At 52.4% G+C, this 14609-nt stretch overlaps 7 protein-coding genes across 7 annotated transcripts; 4 read left to right on the forward strand and 3 right to left on the reverse strand.

Annotated features, from left to right (window-relative positions):
* Window positions 1-790: 790 nt before the first annotated feature.
* On the forward strand, window positions 791-3007 carry K460DRAFT_330055 (HET-domain-containing protein; the record flags this gene model as incomplete). The annotated part of the gene is made up of 2 exons (XM_040930763.1): window positions 791-2543; window positions 2598-3007. The coding sequence occupies 2 exons, from the start codon at window positions 791-793 to the stop codon at window positions 3005-3007; spliced, it is 2163 nt and encodes a 720-aa protein (XP_040791336.1).
* Window positions 3008-3532: 525 nt separating this feature from the next.
* On the reverse strand, window positions 3533-4956 carry K460DRAFT_330056 (N2227-domain-containing protein; the record flags this gene model as incomplete). Its single annotated transcript, XM_040930764.1, has 3 exons — window positions 3533-3735; window positions 3826-4173; window positions 4224-4956. The coding sequence occupies 3 exons, from the start codon at window positions 4954-4956 to the stop codon at window positions 3548-3550; spliced, it is 1269 nt and encodes a 422-aa protein (XP_040791337.1). The 3' UTR covers window positions 3533-3547.
* Window positions 4957-5246: 290 nt separating this feature from the next.
* K460DRAFT_275895 (Di-copper centre-containing protein) lies at window positions 5247-6571 on the forward strand (the record flags this gene model as incomplete). The annotated part of the gene is made up of 4 exons (XM_040928074.1): window positions 5247-5426; window positions 5480-5627; window positions 5734-6287; window positions 6368-6571. 4 exons carry the CDS (start codon window positions 5247-5249, stop codon window positions 6569-6571), a joined length of 1086 nt encoding a protein of 361 aa, XP_040791338.1.
* Window positions 6572-6773: 202 nt separating this feature from the next.
* K460DRAFT_393770 (uncharacterized protein) lies at window positions 6774-7447 on the reverse strand (the record flags this gene model as incomplete). Its single annotated transcript, XM_040935948.1, has 2 exons — window positions 6774-7258; window positions 7309-7447. 2 exons carry the CDS (start codon window positions 7445-7447, stop codon window positions 6774-6776), a joined length of 624 nt encoding a protein of 207 aa, XP_040791339.1.
* Window positions 7448-8932: 1485 nt separating this feature from the next.
* K460DRAFT_353719 (uncharacterized protein) lies at window positions 8933-9331 on the forward strand (the record flags this gene model as incomplete). The annotated part of the gene is made up of 1 exon (XM_040931736.1): window positions 8933-9331. One exon carries the CDS (start codon window positions 8933-8935, stop codon window positions 9329-9331), a length of 399 nt encoding a protein of 132 aa, XP_040791340.1.
* An 823-nt stretch (window positions 9332-10154) lies between these two features.
* On the reverse strand, window positions 10155-10808 carry K460DRAFT_353720 (uncharacterized protein; the record flags this gene model as incomplete). The annotated part of the gene is made up of 3 exons (XM_040931737.1): window positions 10155-10262; window positions 10315-10592; window positions 10652-10808. 3 exons carry the CDS (start codon window positions 10806-10808, stop codon window positions 10155-10157), a joined length of 543 nt encoding a protein of 180 aa, XP_040791341.1.
* Window positions 10809-11234: 426 nt separating this feature from the next.
* Window positions 11235-13525, forward strand: K460DRAFT_375563 (SAM-dependent methyltransferase; the record flags this gene model as incomplete). The annotated part of the gene is made up of 5 exons (XM_040934782.1): window positions 11235-11708; window positions 11810-12090; window positions 12384-12396; window positions 12511-12802; window positions 12867-13525. The coding sequence occupies 5 exons, from the start codon at window positions 11235-11237 to the stop codon at window positions 13523-13525; spliced, it is 1719 nt and encodes a 572-aa protein (XP_040791342.1).
* Between the last annotated feature and the right edge of the window lie 1084 nt (window positions 13526-14609).

Below are 14609 nucleotides of genomic sequence, written 5' to 3' on the forward strand. Positions count from 1 at the left end.
GACCTAGAGTAACTACAAAGATTCTAACCGAAGCAGTCTCTCATGCGTTAATAACAGCACAAAGCTGCGACGAACACCGTGCGGTGTCCAACTCGCATTGTAGTAGAAACTAAACTCTGCGACTTCAACGAAGAAAGTACTGCATCCCTCCCGCACATTGTGCCTGCTCTTTTCCGCAACCCTAACCACCTCAAGTATCGTATGTGTTGTACCTCCAGTCTCTACCAAACCTCCGCATCGTCTACGCGTCGTCTTGCGAATATGCTCAAGACTTTTGATCGTTAGCGGTAGCTCGCTGGTGCCTAGAGGTTGGACCATCATGGAGCTTTAGCGTCGGCCCAATCGATGACGACACTTGACTGCGAACTCTAGACACGCAGCGCTGTGACTGCACACTTTCATCCGAGACTTCTGTGTGGCGCACATATAATGACCATCGTGTAGCAGTCGGAGCCATCATAGTTACGTGACGCCTGGAACTAGCCCTAATCACGTGACTGCCCGGGAGGAGTTGCGAGTATGCTCCGAATGTTACTCATGTCACCTCATGAAATCTTGTTTGGTGATTGTGTCAGACTTCATCAATTTCAATGTGAGTTAGTTAAGAACAGAAAAGACTTAGTTTGGAGGGGTACTAGCTCTTGCCCAAGCAGGCCGTCTTCTTACACAACTTGGCTGCCTGCTTGGCACCAACCCCGTAAGGCTTTATCCCTCTTTGACCCATCAGCACCACTGCAACAGTCTTTGGCACTACAAACAACTTTTCCAGTTTCCATCGGGAACATCATTCATGGCTACTTACAAGTATGCCCCGCTCAAGCACCAGGAGTGTGAGATACGCTTAGTGACGCTGCGGCCTGGCCAGTGGAACGATGATATCGCTTTCACCATATGCCACACACCACTGATCCGTCCGAAAGATGAAGAGCACATATGCAGAAGGCTTTCAGTTCAGGAATTAAACCAAACTCTTCCAAATGGTTACAGGTGCGGAGAAACTTTGAACGGACGATATCTGTTCATGCAGGAAAAGGACGGTGCCAATAGCTGGGAACTAGGGATGCCGATGTTACCACAAAAGGATATATTGGACTCATGGTATCACCCTGATCCAAATTTCGATCCTGCACTATACGAAGTACAATCTCGCCGGCCAGGTTCAGATTCCAGACCGGAATACGAAGCCCTATCGTACACCTGGAGCTGTTCAGCAGACCCTGTGATCGCGCATGAACTGAGTGCGACTCCTTCGACAATGAAAATACGTGCAAATCTCGCTCTTGCCCTTAGATACCTGCGGTACCTAGACAAGCCTCGAAACTTGTGGATAGACGCGATATGTATAAATCAGAATGACATTTCTGAACGGAATCGCGAGATTAGTCGCATGAGAGACATCTACTCGCTGGCAACACGTACTATCCTCTGGGTAGGAGGGGAAACCTCGGATAGTGCAAAGGCTTTAGCGACATTAGAATATTTTGGGGAGCAAGTTGAATGCTTAGGTGGAGGACAGTGTGCCGACACCCCAGGTACTACGCAGCTCGGCTGGTTCCAAACGGACTGTGAGCTGCCATATGATGAGCAGACTTGGTCAAGCCTGGTAGCCTTCTTCCAAAGACCTTGGTTTACCCGTGTCTGGGTGCTACAAGAAGCTATTTTAGGCGGTGAGCGCTGCGTAATACAGTGTGGAAAGGATACTGCGTTGTTCTATTCTTTGAGAAAGACGATGCTCGTTATGGCGAGGAATACTACCGTTCCTGCCGCATTGAGATCCCTTCTATCCTCGTACAGACCAGGCCTGCTTCCGAGCTCCATCAGGAGCTTCGCGGGACTTGTCAGCTGGACCAGGGATCACCATTGTACTGATCCTAGAGATAAAATCTACGGCATTTTGGGTTTGGTCTCGCCTTCGATAGCTCAAGGTATTACGACGAACTACTTGCTGCCGACCTCTCGAATATACGAAAGAGCATTTCTCAGCTGTGTCTTAAGCACCGGCCGACTACACCTGCTCCAGCAATGTCGGTTAAGCCAGCAGCTGTATGATGGGCCTTCATGGTTACCAAATTTCGCCGTCAAGGATTCTAGCGCTACATTTGAACTTGAATTGGGAAGACATGCGTCTGGGCTTGCCGCTGCTCATGCAAAATACTTCGCACCAGATACATTGGAAGTCCTTGGGTTCAATGGTGGGGCTGTCGTGTTGGTCAGTATGGAGAGCTCTAGCAACGCGAAAGACATATTTAGAGCCATTCGGAGAGCCGTCCCTGGACATTGCAATTCATCTAGTTATGTTGCCGGTGGGTCTTTACTTGACGCCTACTTGGAGTCGGGGTTTCAGGGGCAAACGAGAGATCGATATCCGAAGTTCAGATTCCCAAGTTTTCAATCTTTGCAGAGCAATTATCACCAACACAGTTCTCACCATACTGAGCATGTCGAATTTAACATAAACACGCTTGGGCAAGAAATTGAGAATGTGGTGTTCTTCACAACTCAGGACGGATATGTAGGGCTTACACCAACAGGTGTTGCAGAAGGTGAGTACTCAGTTAAACCCTCAAAAAAAAATCTGAAGACTTAACATGTACTAGGAGACTGTGTTAGCATTCTGCTGGGCGCCGACTACCCGATCTTGCTCCGCCCAACAATGTCCGGAGAATACTTTGTTGTGGGACCATGTTATATTCACGGTCTGATGAGCGGAGAAGCGCTACTAGGTCCTATACCAAATCCCTGGCAAATAAAGATGTACAGGGGCTATAGCTCTGGCTGGCTGACTCTGTTTTCTCAACCCCCGAACGTAAAAACATTCCAAGATCCACGACTTTCACCTCTGTCCTCCCAGTGGAAAGAAGTAGGAGGAAACGATGATGGGCCGCCAATAGCTCCAAGTACATTTCAAAACACCAATACTGGTAAGGTCATAGACTCTGATCCAAGAATGCTGCCGAACGGGTTGGAACGAAGAGGTGTGAAGCTGGAGAAGTTTCGGCTTATATGAATCCGCAAAGACGAACCGCATATACCCGTACGGCGTTAGTGCAGATTACGCTGTAGCACCGTTTGGTCATGCGAGGCGTAAGAGGATTTTTCAAAAAGCCTACGCTTTAGCTGGGCTATCGCTGGTGCAATGAAAGTACTTTGATTGCCGGAGATGTTCGAGTTCGAGTTCGAGATTACATTAATTCTTCTAGGATAGGCGGTGGGTATGATTGCAACAGCAATTTCCCGAAGGAGGAAGGTGGATGGATCTAGCACCTCCAGTCTTGGTGAGTTGAAAAAGAGTAGATTTCACGATATCTACAGTAGCTCAAAGCCTGGAAGCACCCCATAACGTAGTAACTAAGACGCTTACATAGTCAACCATTTGCTAACTAAGTGCCAAGCTGTGGCACAGTCACCAAGCCACACTGTGTATTTGTTCCTATTGGTTTATACTAGCGCATGACGTAAGTGTCTCCTGTTCTGGCACCCACCCGCCTTACACCCTCCTCGTCGCCGACCAGAACTGCGTAACTGCCCGTCCCATTAGCGAATGTCCTCACCCCTCACAATGAAACGCCAGGCACTCACCATAAATAAATTTCAGCAACGAATCCTGCTGCTCGGCATACACACTGTCGATGCTCTTCCTTGACGTATGATCCACATCGAACCCGAGCAGATCTGCCAGCTGGAGCACTTCCTCCGCAGAGAGCTGGAGAGCGGTGTGGGTGCCCCATTTCAGCGCTGTATACAGGTCAACCCGAGTCCGGCGGTGAACGGATCAGCAGAAAAGTACGAAAGTCAGTGTTCGAGAAAGAGAGGACAATAACATACGTCCAAGGTTGATCCACACTCCACCAGGGTTCAGCAGCCGATGTATGTTGCTCAGGAAGTCCACCACGTTATCGCCAATGTCGATGAAGAACAGTGTGACGACGGCGTCGAACTCACCGTCCTGAGGAAACATCTCCAAGAAGTCGCCCTCGACGAGCTTGACGGTCTTGTTTGGCCAGTGGTCTGGTACCGTTAGGGCGGCGTAGCGTGAGGAGGGGCTGGCCTGATGTGTCCATTTGGTCACAAAGGGCTGCAGGGTGTGCTGGTGCAGCGAGCTCGTGTGGTTCGTTAGCAGGTGGTATGCCAGGATGGCGCCGTAGTCCAGCTCGTTGGCCGTGACGTCGTACCCTGTGTCGATGTGAGGCTGCGCCTTCAACCCAACGGTAAGATAGACGTACCGAGATCAGCGATATCGCTGGCCAGCCGGCCCATACCGCTTCCGGGTACAAGCACCTTCTTCCCTCTCCCGTTCCTGCCAAAGTGCTGTTCGAGCCCATCTAGAACAGACGGAAACACGGCCTGTCTCTCCTTTGCGCCCTGCGTGCTCCAGTCTCGCGAAAGGTGTCCAAACGCGAAGTCCACAACTCTGAACTCCGCTTCTTCCTCGTCTTCTAGCGCTTGAGGGCCAGTGTGGTAAGCCTCCCTCGCAATCCGCGCGACTTGTCTCGAGAACCGGGCGTTCACCTCGATACCCTTCCTGGCTTTCTCGAAGTGCGCAGGATAGCCGAGCTTTTTGCTTATCGCCTTCTGCGCGGGAGTCTGCTTGGCATACCGCCCGTGCTTCCGCTGGAGCACTTGCTCGGCGAGGAACGGATACTGCTCGAAGGAGTTGATGCAGTGCGCCAGTCCATCGGGAAGGGAGGGGTATCTCTTCCTTCTCCCACCTTCGGTTGCGCGCACGGGTTTAGCGTGCTCAGCGGAAGCTTCGAAGGCTTCTTTAGAGATTGGCGCGAGAGGGGCGGCAGGCTGTGAGGTGAGCGCAATGTAAAGCGCTTCGGCGCGCTCAGAGAGGGAGGAGAGGAGAACTGCGCTGTCGGACAACGAGGCAGCCCCACGGAAGCCCAAGTAGAAGGGGAATACGACGAAGAGAAGGAGAGTGAGGAAGCGGGTGAGATAGAAAGAGGTGCGCATCGTTGTGCTTGTGGCTCCAGATACTCGTGGGTGAGGAGGGTAGTCTTTTGCTATTAGTAGCACAGGGGAAGGCACCACGAGCGGATGATACGGTAAGACACCCTCTCGAAGACAACGTACTGTGACATCAGAAGCGTCTTACGCATCAACGGTAATAGCCGATGACAAGCACGCTGACTGGGCTTCTTCCATCAGACACAGCAGGCTGACTATTTAGGCTTTCGGTTATACTGTGACTATGGAGACCCCATTATCTCTCCGTGCCTGCTCTCAGTTCACTTCCTGACTGAATGATGGCCATTGCACGTTCAATTTTGTTTCTCTACATACTCGCCGTCCTCAACGCCCACCTCTCCTATGCGGACGATTGGAACGAGGCACCACCACCAAAGTGCAGCAAGCTGCTGACACGCAAAGAATGGCGGACGCTGACGCATAGCGAGAAAGCCGAGTGGGTGGGGGCTGTCAAGGTGCGCCCTCCTTCCTCTCCCTAGGTAGTAGGTACGTTGCTGATACCGAATAGTGCTTGGCAAGCATACGACACGAACGGTTATCCTTGACGAAGGACCAGACGGTCCTTGAGGGGAAGAGGAGCCTGTACGACGACTTCTCTTACTCGCACGCAGCAATGGAGCATAGCGCGCATAGGAATGCCTACTTTTTACCGTGGCGTGGGTCCTTCCCTCAGTCCCTTCCCCCCTTCTGACTCCTCCCCACCTTCTCAATTCTTCCCCACATTCTCACGCCTTCGCCAAGCACATGCTAACGTGAGCGCAGACCGCTGGTTCACCTACCTATTCGACACTTCCCTCCGCCAAAATTGCGGGTACAGTGGACCAACACCATACTGGGACTGGTCGCGCGACCACGCAGACCTATTCGACTCGCCAGTGTTTGAGGACTCGCCAGAATACGGGCTGGGCAGAACCGGGGACTGCGATTCTTCCCCTGAGGCGGACTGTATCGTCACCACCGGCGCTTTTGCCCCATCCACCGGGAACTTCGAGCTTGCCTGGCCTATCCCCCACCCGCTGCGGAGGAACCTGACGCTCATAACCGGCTGGTTCCCCCACGAGCTGCCTCAAAACCGCACCCTCGGCCCAGAGTTTGTCCGCAACTCGACCGAGCAAACCACAGGTGACTTCTTCAGGTTTCAGAATGCCATGACACTATTGCACAACCACGTACACCTTTTCGTTGGCGGTGACTTGGCGGGGGACTGCCCGAAAGTGCTGCCGGAGAAGGATTGCCAGGGCCTGGCAATAAGTTTCACGCCTAATGACCCTCTTTTTTGGCTTCATCATGCGCAGCTTGACCGGTTGTGGAGTGGAGTGCGTCCCCGCGAACCCCATGCTATTTTCGCGTTCCACATGTTTGTTATGGTATAATTTTGCTAACTTGAGTTGTACAGTGGCAGCGCCACCACCCATCGAATTTTGCCGCCTTCTCTGGCATGCCCCTAAAACCCCACAACATGACCGACCCACGCTACGACCTCGAAGCGCACGCAGATCATCTGATGCCTTTCGACGTTCAGAGTGTGCCTGTAGCGCCTAGGCGGGTGTTTGATACGGAGGCTTGGCCATTGTGTTATCGATATATGGACGTTGAGTGACGGGTACTAAATTAGATGAAGATCATGTTTTGGAAGTTTTGCTTGTACAGGGTCTACAGAGGTGATCAATGAACTATACCTCTACCGAAATCTTCGCTATGGCGTGCTAAGAATAGTTGCCTAGTTCACACGACGCGTAACCTTTTTATCCCTCATGCCCTATAGTGGGTATGAGATGGGCGGGATAGGAAATATCACCATGTCAACTAGCCTCCTTAAACCGCTCATACATGTCCGGCGTCCACTTCTCATGCTGGCTGCCCATCCAATCATGCACCTGTCTCCAGTCCCGGCAGGTATGCACAGCATCTACGCCCGCAGCAATTTTCTCCCCATTAGCCACTATCATGCCCGTGCCGCCCGGCTCCAGGGTTGTGTCAGCAGCGCAGAGAATGCCCTGTCGCAGGTAATGAAAGCAGTGCGCTGTATGATCCGACCCGTCATCCCCGTTGACAAGCACCGCGCGTATGTGATTAAGGCAGTGCAGCTGGTGCCACATAGACACGCCAAATGCAAAGTGCTCTTGGCCTAGAAAAACAAAGCCCTTGCCGGGAGGGCGCATGGCGTTCCATTCAGCCCAGGCGGGGATGCCTTCCATCCCGTAGTGAGAGGGGTCGTCGTGGAAGGCGGCTTGAATATTGCGGACCTTTATGGGGAGCTCGCGAGGTCGGTCGCCGGCCAGGTAGGCTACTGTTCGTTAGTCATGAATGTGAGGGAGAAGGTGAGATATGGCGCACTGTATTCACGCGTTCCACGCGCTAAGATGCGCAAGGAGAAGACGAGGGTGCCTAAATTCAGGACGAGGCAGACGCTCAACATTGCGAGCAGGGCATAGGAGGGGCCGCGTAGCTGAGTTGCCAGGGATTTGGGGAACATTTTGGTGTGCTATTAGGGTGGTGGTTTGAGGGTAGCAGAGTGAGACGAGGAGATTGTTCAGCACCAGGAGCTGGCTAACCGATTTAACACATCTATGACTGTATCCGTTCTCACTTCGGTGGGCAAGTTGCGCAGTCCAGAAGAGCGGGGCAGGAGAAGACGCACTGCCGAGATGTTCTATCTATTCACCAGAGCCCTTGGCCGTCTCCAAGTTCGAAGGGTGTCGTCGATGACGCCAGTTTGCAGCTCCACAAAATCTCCCCCTAACCATAGCGAAAGTGGATAGACTATAATGATGTGCTCGGTTGTAGAGAAAAGATCGCACCACCACCGTAGGCATGATTATAGTACAGTGGTGATTGGATGCTTTTTCACAGGCCCGATTGTATTTCTCCGAAACTGCACCTTCAGGGTCCGAAAAGAAACACTAATGCACATCAGCCTCCAATCATGCTAAGCACCAGGATCACCCTCGGTGCCATTAATGCCTACACCCTGCTTCGGACTTCTTGCCCGCCAGGCGGTTGGTGATGAATTGAGGATCGAAGAGGGTCGGCAACTCCCCGTGTCGCCAATCTCGGCCCTTAGCGTCGTCAGGTAGGGCCGAGGCTAGCGTGAGCGGGTGGTGCCGACCTCACCTCCACACCACCCACCATCCAGCGGATCCCACTATATGCACTACAACTAAAACACGCACAACTCCTACTGCCCCTTTCTAGTAGTGATGGTCGACCAGACGAGGGCTCGATTTGACTCGGCTTGACTCGGAATGTGGGGAATACATGCTACGGCGCTAGCGGGCTAATTACTGTGCGAGCATACTTCTGCACTCTTGAGCAGTCTTGCACCGGATCGCGACGGAACAGCGCTTCATGCAACAGCAGGTCGCTGGTCGATAACGACTCTGCCGCTTATCAGTATCATCGTCCTAGTAAGGATGGAAGGACCACGCACCTCTCGGCCTCTCAGGTGGGTACGGGGCATATCTGTTCCCGTATTCCGTTTGGTTTATATGCTTGATATCGCACAAATCAATGTCAACCCTCGTCAATTTCCACATCGAGCCATACCGCTACTTTCTTCAGGGCTATAACTAACTTACCTGGAACAAGCCCAGAGTGAATTCGGTCTAAAGTCTTACCCACTCTCATACTCCTTGTCTCTCACTTCACGGCAACGCGTACTGGCTCCATAGTATGAACGTAGATCTCTACTTTGACGCCATGCCGACTATTTCTGTTTCAATATCACGCGACCACAATAAACGCAACGACGCATACGCAACCACGGCAAATGCAACCACGGCAAATTCAACAGCGTCAAACGCAACGACGAGGGGAAGTCCTTTCTGTATGGAAATGTGCTTCTTTGGATCGCAAAACGCATAAATACCCGAGGGAATGACGAGTAATAACAGCATCTCATCATCAAACTACTTCTTACCTTCACTTGAAGAAAACATCTACTCGCCACCAAACTTCAGTCATGCAATTCACTATCGCCCTGCTCAGCCTCGCCAGCCTCGGCCTAAATATCTTCACTGCTCAGTCCGCCGCGGTTCCCGCCGTCGCGGTTCCCTTCGCTGACTTGGCTCGCCGCGCCGACTCGATCAACCATGTGTATCGCGATAACGAAAAGAGGCAGCACGAGTATAGAGTAGATGCTGACGAGATCGCACACAACGAGAAGAGGCAGCACAAGTACGGTCCAGATGATGACGAGATCGCACGTAACGAGAAGAGGCAGCACAAGTACGGCCCCGATGACGATGAGATCGCACACAACGAGAAGAGGCAACACAAGTACGGCCCAGATGACGATGAGATCGCACATAACGAGAAGAGGCAGCACAAGTACGGCCCAGATGATGACGAGATTGCTTGAATACAGGAGCAATACCGACGAGAGAATCTGCACGTCTACCGCTCGGCTGTGGATAACTGAACTCTCGCATGAACGAGCTTTGCAAACCTCTATAACGTGCTCTACGGGCAAGCACCGCAACCCAACAACTTCGCGCCCCTCCTTAAGCGTATGATTTCAACACCAACGTTGTGCCTCTCTTTAAGCGTATGATTTCACCACCGACTTTGCGCCCCTCTTTAAGCGTGTGGTTCTCCAAGCGTATGGTTTCACCACAGTCTCTACATAGCACTATACCTATATAAACCGAGAATATCAGGCAGTATCTCGAATATCTTTTTTTGCGTGTACGTGTATCATGTCCAGTCTCTCTACCCTTTGTTCAGCTTTTAAAGTATGGCGACTAAGGCTCTATCGCTCTCCTCTTTGACTCCCCAGCACTCTATAACAAGACTAGTTGCTTCTGTATACGGTTTTTCGGGGTGGGTAAGTTTCTTTAAGTTGAGCTATCAATCGCGTCGGCAGTGCATCTTTCATTCAGACACGTTATAGATGGCAGTGCACTACCATGATTATCCTGAATTCAATAGAAAATAATAGAGGAGATCGCAAGCTGGATATCTGCTTCGTCAAACAGTGGCATTGCGTTAAGCCATTGTACGTGAAGATGAAGATCGAAGAAATCGTAGCGCCAGATCAAGCTATGCACAAAAGCTACCGAGAATGAAGACAAGTTTTTTACATACACATATCCCCCTCGGGCGTATTGGCAGTGGGAAGTCACCACGTTTAGAAGCGAACCACACATGATAATCAAAGGACACGACAGGACTCCGGTCTGTATCTACAGGTACTCATCCGGCATGGGAATAAGCGTCTCGTTGTTAGCCGCACACATAGCCGGATGATCCTCCGGGAGAGCGTTGATGTCAGCCATCCTGACGTCCGAGCACTATTTTTGCATCAGCATATAGCTCTACTATCTGCAAGTCGGAGCAACTGACATAGTGTTGCACATTGCCCGTGCGCGGATCCCTCGCCTCGAAGTACATGACTCCCATCTCATCGACCTTGGTCTCAAATGGTATCGTGACATTCACACATAGCTGCCCCGAAGGCTGGATGGGCACGTCCTGCAGGATGATGTAGGGGAAGTCGTCTCTATTCCTTGGCACTCTATGTCGAGTATAGAGGGCCGTCACAAGGTCCCCGGGATGGCCGGAGAAGGAGAGAAACCCGCGAGAGTGGCGCGAGTATCCTTGGGGGTTGTGCACTATTTCCCCTTCTCGGTATCAGCCTACGCTGCCACTGCTGCGGGACTGGAGAAGGAGAGGAACGTACCGCAGAAAGGGTTAAACCGATCTATCTCTGGCCGGGTCCTAGGGTTTGGACCGCGGGACATCCATGGATATTGGACGTGGAAGCCGGCGTGCGCGGCGGATGTGATGCTAATATTGAGGGCAAGCAGGAAGGTGACTGCGGCGAGAAAGGAGGGCATGGTTGACGAAGGTCAAGTGTAGCACTGTGCAGAAAGCGAGGGCGAGATGAAATATGCTCAGACGGTCTAACGCCATAAGGAGCCGTCACGGCCATCCCCGGAGATGGCTAGTTGCCGAGCTGGTTCACGTTAGAACTTATGTGGACCCTGTGCATAGATCAGTCCGTTGCCGCCCCCGCCTATGCGACCTGACAGGTGGGGGGTGTGGGGCGTGGGGTATCGTTTGGCCGTGCAGAGTCGGTGTTTTCGATCGACTGTACGCGTACTCTCTCTGGCGATCACGGTGAGAAGTATGGCGCCACCGCCTGCCTTCACCTTGGCTTCGCTCACGGCGTGCCCTCTCCTTCCTCTCGCATATTTGCGGAGAACTCTCCGAGCTTTTCACCTTTTTTTTCCTCTTGCTCTGCTCTTTGACCGCCCCTCACCATGTTCTCCTCTAAATCAAAGTCCAACTCATCCGAGTATGCGCCCGTTGCGCTACACGACCATGTCAACGACTCCATCCCAACTCTTGAGAAGCGCTCCTCTTCCGAGGACGAGGACGACCACTCTGCCCCCTTGCTGGAAGCCGAGGACAACCTCCCCGCCCTCGCTCCATCCAAGCCTTCCCAGCTGCCCAAGCTCATCCTCTACTTCTCCTTCGCCCTCGCGCTGCTATCAGCAGTGAATGTCGCTCTCCTCCCCACCACACTATCAAAGTACCGAGCCTACCCCTTCTCCGACTCCGAGCTTGAGGCGCTCCCCTATGGCGACGCTAGGCTGGGGCTGGACAGGGCAGCGAAAATGATTCCCCCTCCTCAAGTCTATCACCACGTTTGGCCAGATAGAATTGCACGGGTGAGCCGGAAGTTGAAGAATGCCGTGTGGGGCCAAGGGGTGCAGGTCTATGTTACTGTTGAAGTCCGTATTTCGTACTTCCTCCTTCTTCATTCCCTTCAAATAAGCCATCCACCTGTTCTCCGTGTCTACCGGTGTGTATGCAGCTGCTGACGTAAGAAAAGGACTCGACAATTATGCGCTTTCCCATCCCCTCCATCGGCGTCAACGCCTGCGCACTCTCCTGGCGGCCGCCTCCTGAGCTCTCTGCACGTGCCAAGGATGTCACAACCAAGGGGGATGTAACGGAAATCGAAGTCTGGCAGCTTATCGCGCCCTCGGCCACCTCGGCCAACAGTATTGACGAGCTCGACTATGACGCCTTATCGTACTCGACCCTTCCCGTACGTGGGGAGCTACTCGGCGTGCTAGACCTCACAGCCAAGCCGAATAGCACAACACTGGAGTTCGCCTGTCCCAGTGAGGCGGAGAGTCTAACGGTGGAGATGAGGTGCCAGCGCGTGGCGTGTCATGTGAGCTTTATGCAGATTGATATGGTGCCGCGCTTTGGGTTCGAGTTGGTGAGGAGGAGGGAATGATCGGGGCATAGTGGCTATATTGTTTACAATCAGCGTCATTGTTCACGTAGATTGAGTCTCGTCCCTATGACTAGTGACTCACTAGTCACCTGATAGCAGTATACTCACCTACAACATGTCCCCATCCGCAGCTCGTCAGTAGCTACAACAAAGGCTATAGTTCCAAGTTCCAAGTTAACGATATTACAAAAGAGGATGTAGATCGTCGTCAGACAGGGAAAAGGAGCGGCTAAACCCGTCTCTTGAACAAATCACGTGACTCCATCCCCTCCTCAATCTTCACTTAGCTACGCAAACCCCTCTCAGCCGTCTTGTGCCCAACACCCATCGATCGCAACATGTCCACTCAACTCAACGCCGCTTTTATTGCCCGTCTCTCTCTACACGACCCCGCCCACTTCAACATCCAGCACTCCCAAACTCTTCATCGCCTGGTGCTTCTGGAGCACTGGAACATTCCCACGGGCTCCAAGGTACTAGAATTAGGATGCGGGCAAGGGGACTGTACGACTGTCCTTGCCTATGCTGTGGGCGAGCAGGGGAACGTGGAGGCGGTCGATCCGGCGGAATTGGATTATGGTGCGTCCTTTCGCTTTTCTACCCGGCGGTGCGAACGGAAAGCAGCGGACTAATGCTCTTGCAGGTGCCCCGTATACTCTCGGCCAAGCACAGGATCACATCTCGCAAGGCCCGCTGGGTAGGCGGATTACTTGGGTCCATCAATCCCCGCTGGACTACCTCTCCTCCCTCCCCTCCCCTTCTTCAACCTCGTCGCCGCCCGCCAGCGAAAGCAAGACCTTCGACGCAACAGTGCTCGCCCATTGCCTGTGGTACTTCCCCTCCCCTTCGCTCATCCTTTCCACCTTCCGCGCCCTGAAGCAGCACAGCAAGCGTCTCCTCCTAGCTGAGTGGTCGTTAGTAGCGACGCACCCCTCTTCCCAGCCTCACGTGCTAGCTGCGCTCACCCAGGCAGCGCTGGAGTGCCGTAAACCCAAGAGCGACTCCAACGTCCGCACGGTGCTGGGGCCAAAGCGGATTACCGAGCTGGCCCTGGCTGCCGGGTGGCAGCTGGAAAGTGAGACCCACGTGCAAGGTGGGGAGGGGTTGTTGGACGGACAATGGGAAGTCTCTGCTTGTCTTTCGTCCTCTTTCGAAAAGGAAGTGGAGGAGCGAGTGAGTGATGAGAGGGAACGGGGTGTGATTATTGCGTCGCGGGATGCGTGTGAGGCGAGTTTGGAGGGTGTGCAGGGGGGTCGGAAAGGAGTTAGGGCGATGGATGTTTGGGCTGCTAGGTTCGTCTGATGGGGCAGGCTGAGCGTGTTCAGCGCTGAAAGGTTGTGGCGCGATTTATTGCCGAGCGCGCTGCTTGGATTCCTCAAGATTAATCACGTTGCCCGCTCTCCCATTAATCATATCTGTGAAGGAGGAAGTGTCAAGTTGTTGTGCCTGCGCGTTGGTCATCGTGAGGTGGAGGAGACAGACGACGGAGCAAGCGGCAAGGATCACATGACCAAAGAAGGTGGGCGCCAGCAAATATCTTAGTCAACAGCATGTTGGGGGTCGGCATGTTGTAAAGTTCACAAACCAGAATCTTGTTTCCAGTCACAGAGAGGGAGCAGATTAGTTTAGTTAAACTTTGTTTGGAAATCTCCAGCAGAATCTCAATCACTCCAGCCTGGGGAAAGACAGACTCCGTCTCCTACGCCAATCGCGCTGTAAACTTTCAAACACGCAGATTAGTCGTTTAACCTTGAAAATGAAAAAAGGTCTATGAGCAGATACAGCTTTCTTTTGTGTGTGAAAAAGGTTGTTAGGCAGTTGCAAGGGGTGACTTAAGGCAGCCGAGACTGACCCTGATTCGCGAACACCAGTACTTGTTTTAGGAATATAAGAAGACCTAACCTAATGTACCATTATTAAAGATGGCGGACCTGACAGGAGAACTTATTCGTGTACTTAGTACCTGCAAAAATTAAAAACATACAACAGCGGGGCTTCGTTAGTGGTCACTCACCTAACTACTAATCCGCCGGTACACTGCTTGTATATGGCTGAGCGGACGGGAAGCCTTGTTATCTCTCTGTCTCTCAACCTCAAAGCCCGTTAGAACCCCGTATCTGGAAGTTAGTAAACCGCATCCAGACTAAATTCAGGACAAAAGTTGTATACTACGGCGAAACATGAAATGGGGGTGGCAAAAGAGTAAGCACTAATACTTATCCTCGTGCTAAAGCGGCACTACGGCGCGTAAAATCTATTTGTAAATGGACATGTCTCCTCCGAGGCTTCGAAGCTACATTTGCCAATCGTGAGCTCTGCCGTCTCACATTTGTGTGCCAATTCCTCTCTTTTCGTATGAGTGTACCCTGAAGCAATGGGTGGTAGC

This window comes from Cucurbitaria berberidis (assembly GCF_010015615.1).
Source record: "Cucurbitaria berberidis CBS 394.84 unplaced genomic scaffold K460scaffold_2, whole genome shotgun sequence".
NCBI lineage: Eukaryota > Fungi > Ascomycota > Dothideomycetes > Pleosporales > Cucurbitariaceae > Cucurbitaria > Cucurbitaria berberidis.